Source organism: Strix aluco, chromosome 7 (assembly GCF_031877795.1).
Source record: "Strix aluco isolate bStrAlu1 chromosome 7, bStrAlu1.hap1, whole genome shotgun sequence".
NCBI lineage: Eukaryota > Metazoa > Chordata > Aves > Strigiformes > Strigidae > Strix > Strix aluco.
This window is the reverse complement of record NC_133937.1, coordinates 20,485,983-20,510,437: the sequence shown is the minus strand read 5'-3', so window position 1 is coordinate 20,510,437 and position 24,455 is coordinate 20,485,983. Positions and strand designations below refer to the sequence as shown.

The window sequence follows — 24,455 nt, the reverse complement described above, 5'->3', positions numbered from 1 at the left end:
CTCAAGACTTACTTACTGCTAATAACTCTGTGCTAGCAGTACAGCTTGAGGAGGGGGGATGTGCTTCTGGTCTTGTTGCCAGAGCTGGGCTTTAAGTTCCTCTTTCTTGTTACACAAGAATTTGTGTGAGAATGGCAGTGTGGGTTCACGTATTGCTGTGACTCCTGGCACCAGAGGTTACTGACTTCTAGACACGGCTTTTGGGTGAATTTTGCCTGTAGAGAATCATTTGAGTAGTATTAACTGAACAGAAAGCAACAGACTCGCTGTGTACCACCTGCCCTATACCACTAATTAAGTACTGAGGAAGTATTCAGTCAAATCTTGGTACCGTTAAGTGCTTATCTTGGCAGCAGGGCTGAACCTGGCCTTTACCTTGCTGGGAGAGGGAAGGTGATGTCACGGGGATTATTAGTGGGAGCTCCTCCTCTCCCAGTTGCTGCAGGGCTTACAAAAGGGATGCCTTTGTTTCATTTCATTTCATTCATAATGACCTCTTAAGGCATCTCTTGGTGGAAGAGCCTCCTTCAAAACTAAAGGGGGCTGTAGCAAGACAAAGTGCCTTCTCTGCTTATTTGTATTTGCTTTCACTGTCACTGGCTTCTCATGTCATCCAGGACAGAGGATTAATCTCTCTGATCCCTCTATTTCTAGTTGTAAAAGCGCAGTGTACTCTTGAGGGTGATTCACTACTAGGCCAATCCTTGTTATAATCTCTTGTAACTGCAAATGCATCAGAAGAGGAAGGCTAATGGAAAAATGTGACATATTTCTGTATGTGTACATATTTACATCTTTTCTGTGTGTGTATATATATATTTATGGGAAGATTGATGGATTGAAATACAGGGAGTGATGCAATACAGGGCTCTGCCATGCTTTCATAACACGGGCCACATTATAGCAAGAAGTTCTTGCATATGCCTCCTCTTCCCCTACCTGAGTGTGTTTTTATCCACTTCTCACCTGTTTCCCATGGCCTCCTTCAGCGAACCACTCTTAAGGGACTTGCACTTAACAACATGATGAACTCTGCTACAATAAATAGAAAGTGAAAGTTGGCAGTGACTTTTCTGTTCTTTATAAGCCTGGTGAAGTCTGACATACCAGAGCAATGTGAAGAGCACTAGGTAATAGTTTACCGTAGGTGATGACAGGGAGGAAAATACACATGGGAGCAGTCTTGTTCTTTCTAAAGTTAACAGTAGGCTTTGTTTTTTATTTCCTTTCTGGTAAATGAAGTGAGTTTCCCTTGTAGTTGTGCATACAGAATGTTGTTCGATTAAATGTAATTATTGTGATCATAGCTTTCAGGATCACTTTCATCTGGACCTTGCCTGCCAATTCTGAACTAGAAGTGTCAGGACTGGAAAGTACAGTTGTTGTCAGTGTTTTTTCTCTAGCACAATCTGTGACCAATCATTTACATTGAAGCTGCTTCTATAAGATGTGTTTATATGTGTGTGTGTATATGTGCATCCATATAATACATAAAAAACAGGTAGACTGAAGACTTGCCAAGGAGCTGCTACCCTTTCACATTGCAAATGATCTCTAGATGAGAGGTTTTCTTATATCAAACAGCATAAATGCATACTGAAGTAAATGCTGTCTTGCAAAAAAAGAAAAAAAGTCTGCTTAGCTCTAAGAGGAAGAGGAAGTTCACTTACAGCTAAAGGTTTGTTGTGAGAGACAGGAAATCTGAGTCTGGTTCCTGCTTCTGGCCTCTATTTTCTGGTTTAAGCTACTTCACCTATGCGTACCTTAGTTTTCTGCAACTCAGTTGTCATCTGTATCATGTTTTTTGTAAGGTTCTTGTATTTTTTTTTAAATCTTTTTTTTAGCCTGCTTTCCAAGAGGAAGTGGGCTTATGCAATCACACTGCAAGCAACTTCTGAACCTGTTGGCTAAATGTCAAATATTTGTGGGAACTTTAGACAACACAGGAAGAAGGGAATGTTAATTGCAATGTCACAACTTAGAGCTGCAGCCTCACCCTGCGCCAAAGCCTGTGGAGATAGCACTGTTTTAAACACAAGATAGTTCATGTGGGTGAGTGGCCCTTACAAAGCCTGTAACCATAGAATATCAAACTGTAGGATATCAGACTGAGCTAATCCTTCTATCCCTGGGATGGCCTTCTGAGAGCCTAGGGGAAAAGGTTAAGTATTGTTACTAAATTAGAGGTGGCACAGTGCAGCAGACTCTTCACAAAATTAATATGGCACGGTGCAGCAGACTCCACAAAATTAATGTTTGATAACATAAGGGGGTGGAGGGAGGAGAGATTCCCTTGTGAAATTACAGGAGTCTTGTCAGGCTGGCTTGATCTTGGGAGTTAACAAAAAAAAAGTAGCATGTTTGATTAAAAGATGGAAGGGGATTTTAACTTTGCTCTTGGCATAACAAAGCAGAAGCCAATAAAAATGAGATCAAATTTCAGCCTTCTAAATGCATCAGTGTTCTTACACAGTGTAGCCTTGAAATATTGCTTTTGGACATGAAAACTCTATATATTGCCTTTTAGCAGTTCCTTTGCATGAGGTGTGTATCTTGTTTCTGTGATTCTCGTGACAGCGATGTTCAGCTATTTTCTACCCTTCATCCTAGGGTTAGAGAGGATAACTTCTGACTGAGACCGCTAGAGTTAAGTCTTTCAAATATTGCAGAAATATCCACCAAGTTGCTTTCATCACAGAATTGCAAGGCTTGAAATGTCTCTGTGTTGTTCTGTACAAGCTGCTACATGCTTTGGCAGGTGTGTGAGAAAAAGTCCTGCTCTGGTGCACCTGCGGAGCCCTGGAGCTTCCAAGGCCTTTTAGAAACGAGATTCTTTTTATGTGCCTTCCTGGGAGTGTAGGCAAACTGCACTGTGATGGTTTTTAGGCAAATCACTGAGAAGGTGGGGTTCACAACTCTATTTTACAAATGACAAAAGGTTCAAAATCATTCCTATTTGACCCTTCCTGATCCATCTGATTACTTTCTTAAATGAAATGTGTGGCTTTGTTTCTAGCGAGGCAATGTGATAGATTAGAACTGCATCTTCAAAGCTATGTGTTCAAAGCAGCAGAAGATGGCCCTGCCAGAGCCCTGTGCTTTGTACCAGGGTTGCCTAAGTGCTCCTTGCTTTTTACCCCTGCTCAGTAAGGCTGCATCTGAGATGCACATTCTGAAGTGTGGAAGCATCTCCTCTACATACCTACATGCCAAATGCAGCAGGATTAGTTTGATGTATGCTTTGTAGTCTTTTGTGTGGTTTTCTTCCTCTCAGGATCACAGTCTCCCATGGTCAACATCTGGTATTTTGGGGACCCTGAGGGACTTACATCTGCACCAGGCCTAGCCTTTTATTCACTAGTGGTGTTGATATCAACTTCTCCAACCACAAGGCTGTTGTCAGTTGCTGTTGAACATGTTTGAATCAAGATAAGATTTCTCACTCACTTTCCTTAGTTAGTGATACCCTGGCAAGAAGCAAACATAGCGTTGTGTGGTCCAGCTGCCTGAGAGCAAGAAAGCTGACTCAGGATCAGTTCCTTATATAGAAAGGGAATTAGATACATCATGCATTTTATTCTTGGCTGTGATCTTCCATTGTGTCTGTTAGACATTTGTTATGCTTGTTTGCTTTCTCTGTGTACTTGAGCTCTACTTGTCAGCTGGGACATGTGTTCAGTCTGTCTTATCCATCTCTGAATGCCTACTGGGAAGTTTTTCAGTTGACGTGTTCTTATTGTACAGTGCTACAGGTGATCTGCACAGACTTGGTAGGCTGTGATGCCCTGCAGGCATCCTGCTGGTAGGCTGATGGTTGGCTGCTTGTCAGCTGCCTTTTCAAGTCCTCCATAGCTCCTGTATTTAGGCTCTCCAGTTTGTAAGACCTGCATGGGTTTGACTTAGCCTGTCTTTACTGGCCATGCCTGGTACAGGGGTTGTGGGAGGAAGCTGCAGGGATGGTTCTGCTCCAGGGTGGATGCTCTTCTCAGGGAAGGTATGTTTGCCAGTTGCATCTTGGTACTTTGGTATTATCTGCCTTTCCATATGACCCCACAAAGCATATGCTTATCCCTTGCCACACAGTTTTCATTGCTGTTTCTGTGAATAAGGGAGGAGAGACTCAGACAACTGATGATCCAGCCTCTGACTGGCCTCCTTTGAGCGGTATCCTCTGTGGCTCATGGACAGGTCTTCATGGTTGATGTAATCTAACTAATGCATATGAGAGAAATCTGAGCCAGGAACAGGGAATTTAATAAGATGATGAAACTTGGGTTTCAAGACTGAAAGTAATTGTCAGCAGGGGATGGGAGTGGAAAGCAGCTTGACTGTACACAGCACATCCCACTGAGGCCAGTAACATGGACATACTGCAGCACAGACCTGTTTTTCTGAGATGCTGTTTATCCTCAGTCGCCAGCAACCCCTGTGAGTCAAGGAGAGTCAGCAAGTTTTTGAGCTGAGCCTTTCTTCCCTGGGCCTCTTCTTCTTCCCTTATTGGAACGTGACAGAAAAAGAAGAAAATCACTAGCAGGCTAAGTCATGCTTTAACCTGGTGAGCAATAAAACAGCACAGTATGCTGTTGCTGGGCCTTCTACAACCGCTTCTATAAAAGATGCCACTCTAACATGACAGCTGTCAGAGGGATGAGTTACTTGAGCTTGTATCTTCACCACTGGTGTGTGAAGATGGCAGTGCCTTTCCAGACCTCTTCATCTCCCCTTGCCATTCTTTCTAGGCTTTCAGTGAGAAACCTGAAGATCTTAAGAAGTCTCTTCTCAGCTCTATGATAGCTGCTTCCTCTTTCCTCTCTTCCCTGCAAGATGACTGATAGATGATGGCTTTTGAAGAGATACTAAATGTTGCATTGGAAGTTGGTGTGTAAAATGTAGTCATAGAAAACACAGTGACTAATTTGCAACTGACTGCAGCTCCAGCTCAATCAGACAATTGCTAAAAATAATGCACCTTCTAATTCCACAGTTGATCTCTAATTAGAGAAGTATTCTAATTCATAACCTGCAGATAGGACAAGATCAGAGACTGAAGTGATATCTCAGTTTTGCTAGTTGGGAAAGTCTGGGCAGAATCAGTGTTTGGAAAGGAATTTCAGGGGTAAACCAGGTGCTGTAAGGCTGATGGTACTGACTTTGCGCTGGATTCATGCTGCGCCTTCACCCCAGCTAAATGCTGTAGGGTGCAGTTTTGCCAGCAGTGCCTTTTTTTCAGGCAGAGAAGATGCCCCTTCCTAGGGACTTTTTTTTTCTTTAAAAAAACACCACCCACCCCAAAAAACCCTATCCTTGAGCACACAAATGATGATGTTGTTTCCTGCTTGAAGCTGTTAGGTAGCATTGGTTGCGCATTGTAAGACAGCTGCCTAGCTTTGCTGCAGAAGCGGCACAACAAGAAAGAGCAGGAGCCTTCCACCGAGATATTTAACATTTCCTAAGATTGGGGTCTGAATACTTTTTAGCCTCGTTTTGGTTTCATTTCTAAGTTAGATGGTTACTGTCATCAGCAACAGGGCAATGAGAGATCAGCTGCCCTTGCTGAGCTGTGAATCTTCTGTTAACTCTGCAGGAAATGTAGTTGATATGAGATTCTATCAAATTACTTCTTTGACAAAGGATAGTAATGGGAGCTTTTGCCATTGCCAGGTAATATAATTCGCTGAATAGCACGTGTCCGTGTAAAACAAGAAGCGTAACTTCCTCCAGAACCAAGGCTTTTTGCCTCATTGAGAGAGAGCACAGCTAATGGAGAAGGACTGTGACAGGCATGAGGTCACTTGTGACACAGAGGGGACTGTGCCTGTTTCTAAGCACAGTGCTGCTTCTTCTAGAAGTCAGAGACTGAAGGGAGTGATTTGGTTCTCCAAGGAGAAAGCAGCAGTGTTTTGGTCACTTGTGGATTCTGTCACTTCAAAAATAGCAGAATTCATATCCTTTGTCTTTAAATACTTTATAACCATGTTGATGCTGCTGTACGCCCATGTGTGGAAGCCTGTGCCAAAGATGGGACTGCCTGTGGAGTAGAACATGCCAACTGTTTTAAGTGAGCAGAAAACTGATGAGATTTTGTCTTGATTTTCTAACATCTGTTGCATTTGGAGTAGGGAGTAGTTTTCTTTCAGTTAAAAGAAAAAATAAATCTTGCATTTGCCATTTAAAAATGGTTAATAAAGAAATATGTCCTTATCTCTCCATTAGCCTAATTCAGCAGACATTCAAATTATTTGTTTGTAGTAGTTTTTATCTACTCTTTGGAAGAGCAAACATCCCTGAATATTATTGTAATTGTAACTACTTAGAGAAGGAAACCGCATGGTCAGCAGGTATGGATCCTGGTAAATATGAAGGAGAGTAGGGTGAGGTCAGGTGGGTTTTTCTCACTGCAGCTCTGAATGCAGTTAATGCAGAATTCTGTTGCGACCTCAGCAGGTTTGATGCTCCCCTATTTCCAACGGTACATTTTCGTCCAGGACTGATAAGATTTTTAGCTTAAAAAAAAAAAAAAGTTTTTCTTCTTACCTTTGATTTCAACAGATGCCTGATAGAAACTGCTGTTCCTTCCAGGTTTTGTCTTCATGAGTGTTTCAGATTTTACAATAGTGCTCATGTGCACCTAAATTGCAAGGGCCTTATTTAGCACACTTGGCTCATCTCTCTGGCTCCTGTCTAAACTAATTTAAAACAAAGAGCATCTGTTAGGGGAGAAGACAGAAAAGCCACTTCTAAATGTGGTTGGGTTGAAAAATGTGTATCACTGATGTGGCCATGATCCTGAATTTTATTTTAAGCCTTTCCCTGTTTGGACAACTTTCCATATCAACTTCTTTTACTTGCCCAGTGGATATGCAACATTCTCCCAGAATCCATTTCACTGTGTTGTCCCAGTTATCACCAGGTTCCTTCTAAACCATCTTTTGAAAGAAAAGAAAGGACTAATACTGGATGGGACAGAAAGGGTCAACACTTGATTACTGAACTGAGAACAAGGACGAGTGAGGATGCAACTGCTGGATGCTGGTTTCTTGTCCATGTAAGAAGGCAACAATTTAAAGGAATCCACAGTCATGTATTCATCTCGTGATCACATCCAGTGTCGATTTTAAGTTCAGTGGGGATGAATGGCCCTTTATAGACTGTGGTAAGGGATGCCTTGTCTGTGGGGTTCAGTAATGCCAGTCGCTTCTTTTCAGGTGGCACAGAGCACTGTTGTGGGGGGAAGACTAGCAGAACTGACATACGCGTGCCAGCACGCTTGTGTGAAATAATACCCTAATGAAGGGAAACTGTTTGTGCTGATGCTTCTCCGCTGCCAGCGCATGTTGGTGTCGGTGCTGGAGTGGGGAGCTGGGATAAGGGAAGCCAGGCTGTTTGACAGCCCTCTGAAATCGGTTGCCTGGCCTTTACACCAGGGGCACTTGCGATAAGAAGAGCACATGCATCCTTTCTAACTACATAACATACCCCATGATAAAGTTGCAGCTGGAAGAGGCCGACTTGTTCTGGCACTAGAGGAGAATTAATTCTGTTCACAGGCATGGACTCTGTCTATAAGCTATATACAGCTTTACTTTTTAATGATAATGCTGTGACACAGAGGTTCTTAAACTGTTCCTAGCATGATTTTCGTGTTGAAATTGATGAGAAATACCACGTTCATCTGGCTAGCAACTGTATCAAATCAAGATCTGCCAATTTTTGGTGAGAATGCAGGTATGAAACTGAAGGAGCGACTCAGATGTGTACTGCTCTTACTGTGTGTATTACTGTAGCACTTTAGTCTGTGCTCTGGGTTGTACCAGGTACCATACATTGCCATGATAAGGAGCAATGCCACCCCCACAGAAGCTAGCTGTGCGGCTGTTTCAGGGGTAGAGGGGTAAGTGTAAGTACTGTTATCCTTCCATTGCACAGAAGTGACTAAACTGAAGAACTTAAATGATTTGCCTTACTGAACCACAGCCAGTGAGCACACCTCTGTACTTGTGATACTTGGAATAAAATTAAATTGGCTTTATGTCTATGGGGCTGTGGACCCTCCCGCCCCAGCTGGTTATTTCTGCCTGGAGCACAACTTCTTGTGCAGCCGGCGGTGCTGGTCCTTCTCATGTTGCCCTCTGGAGAGGGGGTTGTTGGACACTGGCAAATGTATCAAGAAGGTATCAGCATGGAAAAAGATGGAAACAAAAAGCCATAAAGTGGACATGCTATGCCTGAATATACTTCCTTATAAAAAGCTCTCACAGTAATCTGTTATACTTAAATGACTTGTAGTATTCCCCTGTATTTAAAATGTATTTAAAATCTGAAAGTTTTAACTTTGGGGGACAGCAGATTACTTCTGATAGCTAGTTTTGCATCAGAAGTTCAGATTGCTTTAAAATGTGAGAAATTACGGTTGAAAACATAATTACCGATGTCAGTCAAGTTTGGAAGAATTGGGTACAGCATGCTTGGTACGTTGCCCTTTTTACTCTGTGCTTAAACTTTAGAAATTGGGTTTGGACTCTCCAATTGCATCACACAAGTCCTGAAGAATGTGGTTTATACCTATTTCCTCAGAAAGAGTTAAAAGGTTTGTCATAATGATCCAGAAATCTAGATTTTATTAAGACTTCCGAGCAAAGATATGCTGTAACTTAAGCCTGTGAATAAAGAGTTACCTGACATTTAACTCATAAATCATTCAAAAGAAATACATTCTTATGTGCACCACTTTGGAAATTTCTCACCCAGAGACAAAGGAGGAATGATTTCATACTTCTTCAAAACACAGAATCATTTAGTCAATAGTATATTCTTTTTACTCTAGCTTAAGAGGAATGTTTTGCCTGGTGGCAGTTAGACAATAGTGAAGAATGTTGCTTAGGCGCCTGTTGTTCATAAATAGCTTTTACAACTGTTAGCCTCTGATGTAATGGAAAGTAAGTGATGTAGCACAGGATTTTCCTAAAAATGCATCATTGTTATCAGTGTACAGTACAGAATGTGAGCAATGTCCTCACTGAACAATGATGAGATTGTTTTGTTTCATCACTATCTTCTGTTGTAAATATTTACACTGTTTGAGAAACACAGGCTTTCATTGTCTTCGATGTAAATGTATGCATTTGTGTTAATAGTCCTTATTGATTTTTAAGATAAAAATACAGAGGAATTTTTTGCTGGGTTTCGGAAATGATTTAGTGTTTCATGAACCCCAAAAGGATTATAGTAGAGAATGGGAAGTGATTAAAAATTATCCATAGGTGTTACAATATCATGTTGACTTGTCCTAGACTAGAAATTTGCCTGCAAATATATGTTGATGCAGATTTCTCTCATGGTCTATACATGTATTAGTATGTCCCTCTTTCCATTTGATTATAACCTTCGCTAACATTTTCTTTTAAAAACTTACCAATCATCATACAGAGTGCTTTGCCAAATCATAACGATCGTGTGAGCGTTTTCCCCAATAGATTTGCTATTATTCTGGAGGTCTGGGGTGTTGCCTTGTCCTTGACATCACTTGCTGTCTTTCCCTGGCATGTCATAGTTTTGTGGGTTTTGGCTTTTGCCCATGAATAGTGGGGAGGGGAGTGTTTTTTGTATCCAGAAGATGTACTGTGGACACTTCTGTGCTGACTGCAGGGTGATCTACAATTGCAGGGGACCAGCTGTGGCAATCTTAGTGGGCCATTCCCAAACCTGTGTTCACAGTAATCTGACCTTTTTTATTTTCCTTTAATTTAAGAATATCGAATTGTATGAAACCCCATCACTGTGCTCTCTAACCCTTTCTGTGTGTTAGTAAGGAAAAGATGCATCAACCATTGCGTCACCAGTGTGCACAGTGATGGAATCCATGTAGGTTATTGCTGTGCAGTGCTTTTGGACATGTGATGAAGAAGGAAAAATAGCTTTTCTCCGAAACTGTAGCAATAGGTACTGTGACATGTTGTCATCTGACAATGAATATTATGAACGAAGTCATCATCTGTATCTTTAAGAAAAATTTCATTTGAGCCATGTGATTAAGACAGCCTAATTTTTGCTCTGCAGCTTGGCTTCAGTGCCACATCGGAGGGAAGAATGCCTCTTCTGGAGAGGGGCATTTATTTCTCAGGAAGCCAGTCTCTGCTCATTGTGGGAGTTGATGGGATCATGGCTAAGAGTGATAACAAGGCAAGTCCGGTACATGCTGTGATATTACATCCTGCTTGCAGCAAATCTGTAAAGATTCACAGCTTGTGGTGTGATTCATGTGCTAGACCTGCTCTGTTCAGAAGCACCTCGGGGCAGGAAGATGTGTTTAATGTGAAGGGGTGAGGTGAAATGGTGATTATCTAGGCGAAAGAATTATTGTCATCCCCTTATGCAAATGGATTTGGAAATTCAGTGGAGCAGGTAGAGCAACTTGCTGGCTGAGAAGACAGCAGCCCTGACTGTTGACTTCTCCCAGGCCCCCACCATTAGGGCTTCCCAGTGTAGGGAATGAAACTTCTGCTTTACCTCTGTTTCTTTTTTTGTGTTATAGTTACTGTCCCAGGGTTTATTGCTGATGTTGTTATGGACTGTTTCATCAACAAATATACAGGGGAGTACTTAAAAATGTGTATTACCTAGCAGACCACTGATGTAGTTAAAGAAGTTTTGCCTCTGTAGCAGGAGCTTACTGCTCATGTGTGTGTGGAGAGCGCCTGGTGCTTTGTTCTTTCCACAGGACATCAGGAATGATCATGATGCTTGCTGATGCGGGTAACTTGCTATTAGTAGCATAAGCAGACACAAGTAATTTCTTTTTTCTCAAGGGACTGTAATGACTATTATTTTGTTATCAGAACAGAGGGAAGTGACATTTTCTTCTGAATGCTACTAAGCTAGTTTATAATTGCATTTAGCAGCTGCTTTGATTTGAAGGGGACAGATTTTAAGGAATCTGTTTTTCAGAGGTGCAGATCCTGCTCAGCTTCCATTAAAATCAAGGGAGGGTTGCTGAGAGCTCTGGGACCATTATTATTGATGCTGTAGTTTAACAGCTTGCTTGTCAAGTTGTATTATGTTTGTAAAAACAATCATATTCCTATTTTGAGAGGAGTCAGCCAGATCCGGCAGATACTTCTGTTTCTCTGTGTTGTGTGTAGTCTACAGCTATATATTCCTGTACATTGAGAAACTTGCAAAGGGAACGTGGGTAACATGCAGAAGGATCTCTTGTCCCATTTCTAAGCCTTTCTTTTGATTTCAACTACATAACATTTTTTTAAAAAAATTATTTGAAGAGAAATGTTTTTAAGTCTTGAAGCTGATTATTTTTAGGACACTTAACAGGTGGAGGAAAGGAGGAACTGAGATAATAAAGGGAGAAGTTGCAGCTGAACTAGTAAACAATGCAAGATACATGGGCAGAGGCATAGCTGTAAATAGCAATAATCCAGAATTATATCTTCCTGCTCTGAGTACAAGGGTTCTTTTCACTTCTGATGTTGTACTAGCCCTGAAATGTGAAAGGTACTGCAGGGAAAGAAGTATTAGTTTCTCTCCCTTAAGCTTCCTTGATTAGGTTTGTTTGTCAAGTTGACAAATGCATGTGAAGTGTATGAGGCTTGATAACATCTCCTAAATAATGCTGTTAACAAAGTACTGATTAAGCTACAGTAAAACAAAATGAGATGCAGATGCAGGATCCTCTTTTTGAAAATGCACATCTGTCATCTCTAGAAAAGGATTATGTAAGCTACACTAGTAGGGGAGGAGTCTGGACAAGCTCAAAATACAATAAATAAAAGCTTCAAACTGGAGCCAACACAAGCTAATAGGATTGGAAATATTTGCAAATATGGAAAATGTAGCATCCAGAAAATAGACATAAGCTATATCCAGCTGAAATGTCAGGGTAGGTAAGGAAAGTTAAGATGCACACAGGAATTTGCTAAGGTCACTGGATGAGGGCTTCTGTTACCTTCAGAACAACAACAACAAAAAAAACCCAAACCAAACCTTTTTTTTTTTATGGGGCTTTGAGATTTCACATCAATACCTCTAGCAGAAAACCAGATTCCAAATCTGCGTTAATAGATTATTTCAAGTCTCACTAGGAGAAGGAAAGCCAGCTGATGAAGACAACACCATCTAGCAGCAGTCAGAGGTTTCTTCAGAGGGTTTCCATTCCTGTTTGGGTTGGTCAGTCTTTGTGCTACATAGAGGGGAAGTTTCAGAAGGCCAGGCACAGCAGTGGTACACGAAGCCTCTGGATGGCACTTTCCAGCCTGCAGCTGGTAGGTCCCCTGAAGTCCAAAGGCTGCATCCATTCCATGGCAGGATTGTCACAGCAATGCACAGCGCTGCAGTGTCTGGATTATATGGGTATCAGCAATCTGTTGCTTTATTTTTAACCTGCCCACCCTGCAACAGATTATCAGACCATTGACCTATGTGGTACAGCTTGCTGTCATTGATGGGGGCTAGGGGAGTTGAAGAAAAGTGTAAGAAGCTTTGGGGCAGACCAGAATGACTCACAGGTGAAATTCCTTCCAGTTCCCTTCTGTTAGTGACTATCCTCTTGCTTCTGCCACAGGTTCCAGGGTTTATCTTTCAAGCACATGAAGACAGATTCTTTTATAATCCAGAATACCTATTGTACTTTAAATAGGAAAACAACTGACGTATCTGACTGCTATTTTTTTTCCCCTCCTATGAGTAATGCAAAGCATGTGTACACACCTACATACATCCTCAGGATGCTTTTCTTTTGGTAAGGCCTGTGTACATCTGCAGCCAGTGCCACTACATCTCCAGAGCTTCTGCTGAAGTTCTCCAGCATATGCCATGGAGCAAGGGAATACGGTGGAGTTTCTGAAGTGTAAATGACCTAATAAAATCTGCAGTTCGTATTGCATATTTTACATTCTGGTATATACTGAACCACAGACAGGAGACCATGATTTGTGCTTACTTGACCCAGTTAAGCTGGGAATCTTTGGCAAAGAGCAATTTAGCCTTTATTTTGAAACGTGTAGTGGGTAGAGAAGCTGCAGTGGATGGCAGGTGAGAGACGACAGAATAGCTTCCTCCACCTGGATTCTTCCAATGGCACTTCTCACTGTAACAATCCAGCAATTTACAGACTGTTAGGTTCATCTCGTGGTGGATTTATGTTCTTGTTTTGTCACTTGGGAAACTGAGGTCCTGACAAGGTGGATGATGGAAGTGGAGTTTCAAGTGGTCTCCCTCCTCCTTCTGCTATAGTGAGGTTACCTGTTGTTGTTGGTTGTCCCTTCTCATGTACTTAATACTGATAACCCCAGGGGAACCTAATTTTCTGCTTCTGTTGCTGTCAGGAGATTTACTGCTCAGGGGAATGCCCCAGCCACCAGGCCCAAGTCACGTGCATGCTTTTCTTTCCTTTTTTCTTCTTCTCAACTACCTTTAGAGAGTCTTTGTCTCATTTCCTCTGAATCTGACAGGTCTTGCTGCAGCTTCATTGTTCTAGCAATGTAATGAGGACCCAGCTGATGTGGTTCTAGGTGTCTGCTGGCATTTTTAGTAACTGTTTTGCCTGCCTTGCAGAAAGCAAAACTGAACTACCTGGGTGGGCAAAATCTTAGCTGCTCTGAGGCCAGGATTTTGACCTCTTTTGTCTTTTGAAATGGTAGTAGTTTCTGAAGGCTCTCTGCAATGGCAATATGGCTGGAATCCATTTTGCAGGAACCAATGTGGCTATAGATAAGGGGATCAGTAGAGCTTCATGCTGTCCTCTGTCTGGCATTTCCATGTGTCCCAGCCAGGTTTGCAGGAAACCTCCCTAGTCTGTATTTGTGGCTTATTGACTGTTGGCAGCATTAGAAAAGAAATCTCTAAAGGGTCCAGCTATGAAAACAGGCTTAACTTTTATTATAGTTTGCTGAATGCCCAAACTCCTAAGAGAGGTTTTAAGTATTTTACTCCAGTGAATGATATGTGAACAGTCATGAGGGCAGGAGGAGAATAGGATCCCTCCTCCTTCACAGGCAGATAGGACCTGTCTATGGGACCTGGCTGGTGCATGTGCCCTCTCTTCCTATCCTTTCATCCCACAAGTACTTCAGCATTCCAGGCAAAAAGGAGCTGGAAAATCCTTCCTCTGTGAACAGAATGGCATCTACACCAGTGGTCATGGGACTTCCCTTGCATGTGTGGTTTATGAACCAAATACCACACATGGGAGGAGGAAGTTGAGCCCTTATATGCCACTTCCTGGGTGAGTTTACTCAGCTGTTGGGTGGAGTTGCTGTAGTAATGAGGAACCCTCACTTTGTGTGGGGGATGGCCTGAACATCTGACTGGAATCCTGAAAAGAAGGGAGTATCTAGGAGCAGTCCCCTTACCTTAGCATTTCTTCCCTGGAGGCCCTTCCCTTTTTGTGAGGCCCCCAGTTTGATGTGCTTGAAGCTTGGAGCCCTATTAATGGGTGCCCAACTCCTCACCCCTGGATTTGAGGTGCATGTGGTGTTAATTTAGCTGTGAAAAATGTCCTGTGGAGCTTGTCATAACTTGCTTTGTGTTGAGTGGCATTGCTTTTCTGGCATCCTTGTCTGTTTGTACTTGGTACTGCAGATGGTCCGTTGATTCATGTAACTTTATCCTTTCATTAGCGCTGTGGAGTTAACATGCTTCAGGTTGATACAGACAGGTTTTGAGTGTGTGCCTTGATGGGGACCTTCCAGATTGGGGGTGCTACAGTGTGGCATCTGGGTTAAGTTTAGAGTTTATTCTAAGCCACCCTTGAACAAAGGCAGGCTTTGTTAGAGTGTCTGCCAGGCTTTTTTTACCAGAGGAGGGCTGTTTCACATAGTCTTTGAATATCTAATTGGATTATATCTGCTGCTTGAGCTCTTTCAAAGAATTCTAACACTCTATCTTCAAAGTACCTGTAGAAAAACTGGTTTTACTTGTTGGTCATCATCAGAGGGGTTTAACTGTGTTTTCTAGTAATTTTCCGTGTTCTCTTTATGGTAATAATATGTCCTTGCCTGCAAGCCCAGAACCCTTTCTGAGGGGGACACAGACCAGGGTCCTTTCTCCTCCTTCTTGGCTCAGCTATCACTGGCAGTAGCACAGAACATATTATCTGGCATATTTTCATTGGAGCTTAATGTTCTCTGGATTTCATTTCCTTATGTTTTCTTGGGAAAATACCTTCCCTTCCTGCTTTGTTTATTGCAGTTTGATATTTCTGTCTCAGCCCACATTTATCTCTCCTCTGGCTTGGCTCCTTTAGAGGATGCAGCTAAACAGGTGTGTAGAGGACCTGGGGAGGTTCTGTGTTTTCTCTTTATGCTTTATAGTGCTGCTAAGTCCCGTGTTTCCCTCTGTCCTCCAATAAGGGATTGTCCTTGTTGTTGCTTGTTTATGCATATAGATGTGTTTTATTTTTAAAATCAGTAATGCCTAGAAGTTATGGAGGCATTGCCTTCAAAGCTTTCATGCATGCTTTATGATGCACTGTCTTGGCACTTATGGAATTATTACAAATCCTGACCACGTGTCAGTAAGGCTTCTGAATTTGGCTGAGCACTCCAATGGGCAGATAGCATCATCCAGCAAATGGAGTGTGTGATTGGGAAGCAGCAGGCATTGCCTGCATTTTTGTTTTTGCTCATGACTTGCTCTATGAACTTTGATAACTCTCCCCCTCAGTGCAGAGATGATACTGAACTATCATTCCCCGTATAAAGTGCCTTGGGATATGTAATTATTTTTTTCTTCTGTTTAATCAAAAGCAGTTGAAAGTTTTGATCCTGTTTTCATTTTACACAACTGCAGTGCTCTTGTGGAGTCTAACGGAAATAGAACCAGACTGGTATCTCTTACAGAATCAAAAACCTAGGAACCTTGGCCTATCTTTAAAACTTCCAATTAATAAATATTCAATAAGAAATGTGTGCAATGTAAGTTAAGGATATGTACTAAGTCCTAGGCTATACTACTTCCAAATTGTTAAGCAACATAATATATAGGGCCATCTATCCTCTGTTTTCTGCTTTCACAGATTCAAAATCAAAAAGTTGATATGTTATGGAAACAGAAGAACAGTGCAGTGCATCATCCAGGTGCCCTATTTAATACAGTCCCTGCTGTGTTAATTCCCCTCTAATCCTTTCTTTAAACGCAATTGATTGTGTCTCATTTGCAGCAGGTTACATTTCAAATAAACACTCCACGATCCTACATGTTTCAAAAAGCTTTTTATTTAACGTAACTTCACTAATCTAATAAAATGTTTGGCTAATTATGCCTGCCTTTCAGATTAGTGTTGCCAATTTTGGCTAATTTAGGTCTATCACTGTCTTTCCTATGTGTAATGCTTCCCTGTTGTATTAGTAAAAGAAGGATAAAGTGTGTGTAGTCCAATAGATTCCCGATTTCTAGCAAGGGATTTTGATTATATTATTCTCTAATAGCCTTAAGAAAGGAACAGCTCATGTGATGCATCTTCCTATTGCCAGCTGGTACGTGTTTATATGAACGACGGGAGCCAAATTCAGGCCATGGACTGTTTTTAACCACAGCTATGGCATTCAGCCTGATTCAGTATGATGCCTGAGGGGCAGTTTGGGAAACTACCTGCATGAACTTTGCTCTTTGTACCCCCAGGTAGCATGCTCCCACTGCTCAGCTTGGAGAGCTGCTCTTCCTCCTCCTCCCTATCCGTGCAGACGGGAGCATGATCCTTGCCCTCTGGCTTTGCTCTCGGACTACTTTCAGAACTGGTTGATAATTTATTTATGCATTAATTTGCATAAATTGTGCTCTGACCTGTCTAGTTCTAGCTCTTTAAAACTCCTGTGTCTTTTCTCACCCAGCCAGTGCACCAAACTCTCTTCTGTTCAGAATTCAGAGAGAAGATAAGAGGTGCATCTTGGTCCAATTGACGTCTTAGCTTTGATTTAGAAATAATTGCATTTCAAGCTACTTTAACATCACCTAATATTTTTATTTTTCAGGTGCAAGGCCTGACAATGGCACTGAATAAACACTGCCTTCAAGCCTCCTTCCTGTAAATGATAGGACCAAACAAGGCGGTGTGATGAACATGCCACTGCATCAAATCTCTGTCATTCCAGCTCAGGATGTTACCTCTTCCAGAGTCTCCAGGAGCAAGACCAAAGAAAAAGAGGAACAGGTACTGTCAGATATGCAGGAAGTTATCTAAGTATAAAATGATAGGGGTTATCAAATTAGGCCTGATACCATTCCAGAGCCCCAACTCCTTGCATGACTGCTGCTTTTAGTGAAGATGAATGTTACCAAATTATTTCTTTATTCTCATATTTACTATTTTAAAGCAGCTGACTGCAAAATTCTAGTGGTTGTTGAATAACTTCTGCAAAATGCAAGCTATGACCTTCTATTTTGCGTCAGAGTTCAAGGCAGATAGGGATTTTGGATGATGGCTCTAGTACTGTTGTCACGGAAACCTACAGGTGTATGTTACCTTTCTAAAAGAAAAATAATATGGGGTGTGAACCCCTATATGCAGCCATGGATCTTGGCAGCATTTAATAGCTGTGTTTGTGGTTCATATTGACTGGAATATCACAAGGAAGGAAATAGACACCTATATGTATACTTACTGTGCTGTTTTCTGGAGATATGATTTGTATTCTTAACTTGGGAGCATATGTGTGAATGCAATCATTTTGAGGTCTTGTTGTGGAGAACAGGAATGCAAAATTATCCCAAGTATCTAATGCTTTTAAGTCTAATAGAACCTAATTAATAGGCTACTTAACAATTTTTAATAGCATACTGTGTCTAGTCTTCACATGTCAACCTTATTTACCCCTGGACTATGTCTCTGATCCAGCCCAAAGACCGTAGTGTGCATCATGCTTTAGTGTACACTGTACTGCATTGAATTTTACATTATCTGTCAGTTCCACAGAAACCTCTTTGTGTTTTTTTAGCTTTACTCTAACATAAAATCAGGTCAAGAGAACATTCACATTATGCTACAACTGCTGGGCTTGTTTTGTGGACTGCTCAGCAGTGGTTACTTCTGAGGAGATGGAGGGTGATACTGAATACAGATAGAGTGTGGCTTAAGTATAAAGGACTAGAAAGGCACTGTCGTTTTACAGAAGAGGATTCACTAAGTAACTTTGGGTAGGATAAAAAGACGTTGCTTCTGATGTGTTAGGATCATCTGCCCTGGCCACCTTTCTCACCTGTCAGCTGTCCAAATTGTACCTACCAAAGTCACCAGTGAGTCAGTAAAAATAAATTGTCCCATTGTTGGTTTTTGGAGTCTTCTCCTTAGTAACATCTTAAAGTGGATTCTAGCCCTTCAGATTCTTAAACTAGTAATTAATTAGGCTGGCACTCTGATGCTTTTGGTTGCCAGGACTAGACAAGAAGTTATCTTCACAGATAAGGTGCTCTAAATCCCTAAAGCAACTGTCTCAGGAGTCTGCTGGAATCTCTTACTTCCCACCTATTGCATGTGGTCACTGTCTGGGCAGCTCTCTAGGTAAGAGGACTCTGCTGTTTCTTCCCTTTGGTCCCTTCCCACATGGAAACCGTATGTACTGAGAGAGAGTGAAACAGCCCCTCTACCAAATGCAGGGCAGTGCTGTGAATTAGCTACCCACCCCTGGGGCAATGGGGATTAGGAGTCATCAGATCAGAACAACTTGTGGTAACTGACCATGCAGTGAGCCCAGAAATGGGAGTCCCAAGTCTCCTTCTAAACCTGTTCTTCATTTCTGACACAGTGACTTCAGTGTTAACAAATCTCCCCTGTGTTTTCTTCATGATAACTACTTGAAATGTTGATTATTGTTTCCCTTGCCAGGCTGCTGTTGTGCTTTCATGCCTTGGGACATTTGAAACAGAACAGAATATTTATTTAAATACATGCAGTATTGCAGAAGAAATAATGGGGACAGAGACTATGCAAGCAATAGATTAGGCTAACCTGGAAACACTTCACATTTCCCAAGTCTTGTCCTTCCTGTCTCCATCAGCATATTCATTCATCCCCCACGTGTCCTGTATTCTGCCAAATTCACAACTGGAACAGCTGGAGTGCCAGGTGATCTGCCTGCTGTCCTTGATGCCCAGCTGTACTGACACTGCATCTGCTCCTGTGCACTCAAGCCACAGCCTGGCCCTCGTACGCTCTTCCCTGCTCCTGCAAACTGCATTACTTCTGGTGTTAACCTTTAGTGCTGGATAGAACAAATGAGCTGGAGGGCAGTCAAGTTGTTAATGTGCTGACTTTGACCAATCCAGTCAAATTTTCGTATTGCATCAGTTAGGACATTCAAGGCTACTTGCTAGTCAGAGTCCCTGTTAACTCTTGGATGCAATCAGGACCTGCTGGCCATGACTGTGAGTTTTGCTTATATTTAAAGTATATAGTAAAGGGGAGATAAGGTGCAATAGAAAGAAATTGTTGATTATTACTGCCATAGTTTTAATCACTTCAAAATGCCTGTTTTCTGTTTGAGATAGAAACCACTGCAAGATAAAGAGCAGCATGCAGAGCGAGCATGATCCTGTGTTGAGCAAATCTGCTGAGCAGTTGTAGATGACTTTTGTGCCCTAGGTAACATCTGTTGTACAAAGAGAAGGGCACTAGGTAAAACTGAGAAAGAAGGCATTTGCACTTCAATTTTTTACTTCATTACAGAGTCAGTGTAACTTCAGTACTGTCATATTTCAGTTGTGTGACTTTCCACTATCCAAGACAGCTTGCAGTTATTTCTTCATGTTGTGGATGGCCTAGACACAGTTCTCGTGGATTTCTGCAAAAACATGTAATAGTTTCTCAGGAGCAAGTGCAACGTTTAATGATTTGATTCAAGTTCCATGATTTTCTTACCTTATCTTTACTACGTATTAGAAACACTCCTTACCTTTTCTGTGTAGGAACAACAGTAAGCACCTCAAATACATACACTGTGGCCTTAACATGTTTTGAGTTGTACAGAGCCACTTGCCAATCTGAACAAAATCAGACAAACCCCAAACCACAATCAAAATCAATATTACTACCACAGAGATAAATATGTAGGTTTGCTTTGTAATACTAGGCTATGTTCTTAGACCAAGTGCATTGCCAGGTGTGTGCTTTGTAGACTGAGCAGACTCATGTACATATCTGCCCTGTTTATTACCAAGCTCTAGCTAAAGCCAAGGTGAATAAAGGTAGAGTGTCAACTAGCAGATGAAATTTTGTCTTGCTTTTGTTCTTGCTATTTCAAACTAGACCTTTGGCTTGTTTGTACCTGCATCATAAGAAGTCCTTCAGAAAAAAGGCTCAAGAAGCACAGCAGCAGATGAAGTACCAAAGTGCCTAGAGAGAGAACTTTGCCAGTCTGTGAAATATCAGTGTTTGTCCTATTTCCCAGAAGGAATATGCTTTATATATTGCTATGTTATCTTTTGTGTTTATGGATGTGTCTAATTGTCCAGATTTGTAGTAGAGGTGCAGAGGAAGAATTGTCAAACTGAACAGTTCAGATCTCTTACTATTTTTTCTCTTTCATGCTGCTGGTCAAGATGTAGCTCTTGTATTTCAGGTTAAGGCTTGACTGGTTTCAGTAACAGTTCTCCTTGCTACAAGAGCAAGTTTTCTGGGCTAGTGATTTGTGATTAACAGTGAAAACCAACAAGAAATCCTTACCACCTTTATCATTGCAATCCAGTTTCTCAAATTGGGTGATCTGTAGTCCCTAGACATGCCTCATGGCAGATTAACTTGCAGATTCAATACCTATAGAAGTCTGGGGCAAAAGTCCTACTGAATTTGAAGAGGTGGTAAAAGGCAAAGCTCCTACCTACCATTTCTGGTTTAAGTCCTCAGTGATATATATAAATAGCAGAGTCTGGTAGATTCTCATTCAGGTTAGTGTAATTTTCAAGATTTAAAATAGTTGAAAACTGGTTGACAGCAGTCTTTCATGAAATTTTGTCTATTTCCCCAGTAAAAATGGGGAAGGTCATAAAGGGATTATTACTCTTGCATTTAACTCAGATGAACTGTTAGCTTTAAGGGCTATTAATAACCATCATTAGCTTCTTACTTATCCTTCTCTAGGAATAGCTTCATACTTACCTGATTTAAAGGGAGAGTCACTCTATTCTTTGTGAGATGCTACAACCCTCCCATTCCTGTTTCATGGGTAACACACTGACAGTGATGTTTTCTAACGTATCTAAAAGCTAACAGCTCTCAGGATTTGGACTGGAAATGAGGAACCGACACTGGCATGTGGTTCAGGTGTTGCTCTGGTTTTGTTTTGTTACAGTACAGCATTGTCTATTTTAAGGGCTTTGTGCCTAGCTTGCTGAAGCGGACTGATGTGTACCACAACTTCTTAGTAAATGTTACTGTAGTGAGTGAAGCTCCCCAAGTAATAGCTTTTACCCTGCTCTTCTAAAAATGTGTGAGTAACTTCCCAACTGTGGCCTCCTGTGCTATGATCTCCGCACATCTCATAAGCGGATCAGGGATAGATGGGATCAGTGTGTTTGAATGAGAGATCATGAGATGTTGGTGCATGTCATTTTGGATGCACAGTATTCTTTCTTCTCAACAGTCTGGACCTGGGAAGCAATACTGAATTGTCATCAGAGATCATGTAGCATTTATCACAGAAGCAGGTGAACATTCTAGTCGAATTTAAACTTGCTAATTCCACTTGATCAACTGAAACTCCCTTCTGTCCTCTGCTCTGGAGGAACTACCTTCTTGTCTTCCAAGTGCTGTGTAGTATTACTGACTGCTATGTGCTCAGCAGAGATGCTATGATCATCTCAAACATTTCCAGGTGCATCTCAAAGCTGTCATCTTGGAGACACTGACTACCTAATTTGTCTGGATGAAATTATGGTGAGAGAAGTACGTTGTGCTGCGCCTTGCTAAATTTCTTCTGCCTTCTTAATGGTCTCTTGCATCCTGTAACAGGAAAGGCACTGTAGCCTATTGATTCAAATATGCCATGTCTTACTGCAAAAGCAGAACATGAAAAAGAAAAAAAAAAAAGGCAATAGATGCATTTGCAAGAATTTTCAGTCATAGATCAGTAGCGCAATATAAAGGTGCATGCTTTACATTGTTGAATCCAGTGTGACACTTTGAGAGCTATTATATTGTTTTTAAGGTACAGAAGCACTCTGTGACCTTTTCTATTCACTTTTTGGACTTTGAGCTGTGAATGTAGGCTCTGACTGGCTGAACTTGATCCAAACACTCAGGCATTTGTGAGGCTATGTGTGTGTGTTTGGTTTTGCTTGCCCATTGAACCAAATCATTCATTAAGCAGCCAGCTGCGAATCCTTTGAGAATTTCACCCCTTATTATTTTTATATTGAGATTTGTTTATTTATGTGTAGCTATGTCATGTATTAACACTGGGCCTGACATTTTTCCTTTATTAAATTTGCTTTGTATAGAAACTGGTTAACTATGGAAGACTTTTTGTCTGAGTATTGTTTAACTCTTCCATGAGAAGCAGAGTGTGTCTCCTGCTGTACTGCTTATAGGCTTAGCCTCAAAGTGGGAATTGCAAAGTCTTTTCCTGACAATTCAAACCTTGACTTTTACTTAGTGTGTTTTTCAATGTATCATAAAGCATTTTTCAGAAACAGTTGATGTCACACTTCCCACTTTTTAAAAAGTAGCAATTAGTCAATTTTTTGACAGAGCAGACAACCTGTGACAGAAGCACCCCTGAAGAGCTGCAGTGAAAATGCTTTTGTTTCTGCAGTCTGGGGCAGGTAGGAATATTTCCTAGACCTCGTCATTTGAGAATATGCCAGATGACTGAGACGATTGTAACGTCCTTCCTAATTGTATCCCTGCAGCAATGCTGTCGTGCTGAGAGCATGTTATTTCCATGGCTGATTTCTGTGCTACAACAGACATTCTGGTGCATGTCTGTGTAGGAGTAGGTGCTGAACATACTCCCACTCCGATTACCTTTAGCAGGTAAACAGTCTAGTGAGGAGCACTGAGTAGTTAGGAAAATTGCTTGAGAAACTGCTTAACGCCAAATGCCTCTCTCTACTCCACAGGTGCATTGAACACCACCCTGCTTGTGATCTCTCCTTTTGGTTATTAGGAGAGTTGTTCTTGTGCTTGTCAAGACAACAGTTAGTTGCATCAAACCCGTCCTGGGCACAGCGTGTTGCAGTTGCTGTCGAGTGCCTCTGTGAACGTGTTCTCAGGAGGCATTGCCTGTTTCTTTACTCCTATGAGCATCTTGGTGACTGACAGTGGTGTGGGTGCCTGAGGTGCTCCTGCCCTTGCCTGCCTTCCTTCTCCCCATATGCAGTCACCACTATTCCTGCCCCTTGCTACCTTCAGCACTTTCATCTTCTCTCCCACGTGTTCCTGCCAAGACCACCCTTCTGTGTGGTACCTGAAAAACTGGCAAGAAGCACACAAAGTGCAGCCAGGCCTGGATTAAACCAGTGGTCTGGAATTTGGGATTTCTTTGTCTCTTACTGCCTTGCTAGATGGTGTTGGGCAAGTCCCTCAGGTGCCTGCCCTATCCTTCCTCCCATCTGTGAAAGAGGGCAGCTAGCACTGCTGACTAGCCTTGTAACGGGCTTCAGGCATATGGATAAAAGCTGAGCAGCCGGAACCATTTGTCACTAGGTCCTTTGAGATGACTGCTTTGCCAGAGTCCCACTCTGCAGCCAGATCTGCTGAGCTGTCCCAGAGTTCTGCTGCAGAACGTGGTGGGCACAGGGTGCGTGGAGAGCAGAGGGGTCTTCCTCCTGCAGGTAGGCATTGATTGATCGCGGTCGTGGTGAATGTGCAAAATGATGTGACCTTCCCAAATCTGATCAGCTCTTCGTGCATAAGCTGGTCCTCTTGAGCCCTGCTCTTGGAAGTTAGAGCATGCTGCTTCCCAGCAAACCCCGGCGAAGGGGAAAGAGAGGAGGCAGGAAGTAGGTGGGAGGGAATGAGATGGGAGGGAGCTGCTCCCGCTCGAGCAGTCCTAACAAAAAAAAGTCGAATCATGCCGCTTGATTCTGCATTGTGTTTGTCTTGGAGTGTGTACAGCATGTGTGTGTGAGGAAAGGAGCAGATGGCTTCTAAGTGGAGATAAATTACGAAAGGCAAACTGTGGGAAGTGGTTTCTGAAAGGGATTTGAAGGAGAAGAGGAGAAAACCCTTTCTTTTAAAAATTCAGCACACATAAAAACTAACAGCAGTTGATACAGCAGCGCAGTTTTATGTAGTGATGCTTCAGAGAAGAAACTTTGGAAGTTTCAGGTTTTGCTGTTTACTTATAATCAGACTCGTTTATATACAATCTTCGTTTTGGTTTTGTCTGCTTATTGTGTGTGATCTTCTTGCTTTGGTGTCTCAAGACCAGCAACTTAGAGTTAATTATTATGATCTGTAGCTGTTGCATTAACCTGAATTTTTAAACCACCTCTCTGATATTAACACAATCTCT

The 24,455-nt window shown here is 41.8% G+C and overlaps 1 protein-coding gene across 10 annotated transcripts in view; it reads left to right on the top strand.

The window, feature by feature from the left end:
- Positions 1–24,455, top strand: part of MARCHF8 (membrane associated ring-CH-type finger 8) — a 101,052-nt gene that overhangs the window by 4,851 nt on the left and 71,746 nt on the right. For 4 of the 10 annotated variants that reach the window (XM_074830821.1, XM_074830819.1, XM_074830820.1 and 1 more), the window contains exon 2: positions 16,980–17,158. In XM_074830821.1, the coding sequence (XP_074686922.1) occupies positions 17,063–17,158 (96 nt within the window). In that variant the 5' untranslated portion in view covers positions 16,980–17,062. Of the gene's footprint in view, positions 1–16,979; positions 17,159–24,455 lie in introns of those variants that run through there. The other 6 variants (XM_074830824.1, XM_074830823.1, XM_074830817.1 and 3 more) reach the window with 3 other exon arrangements.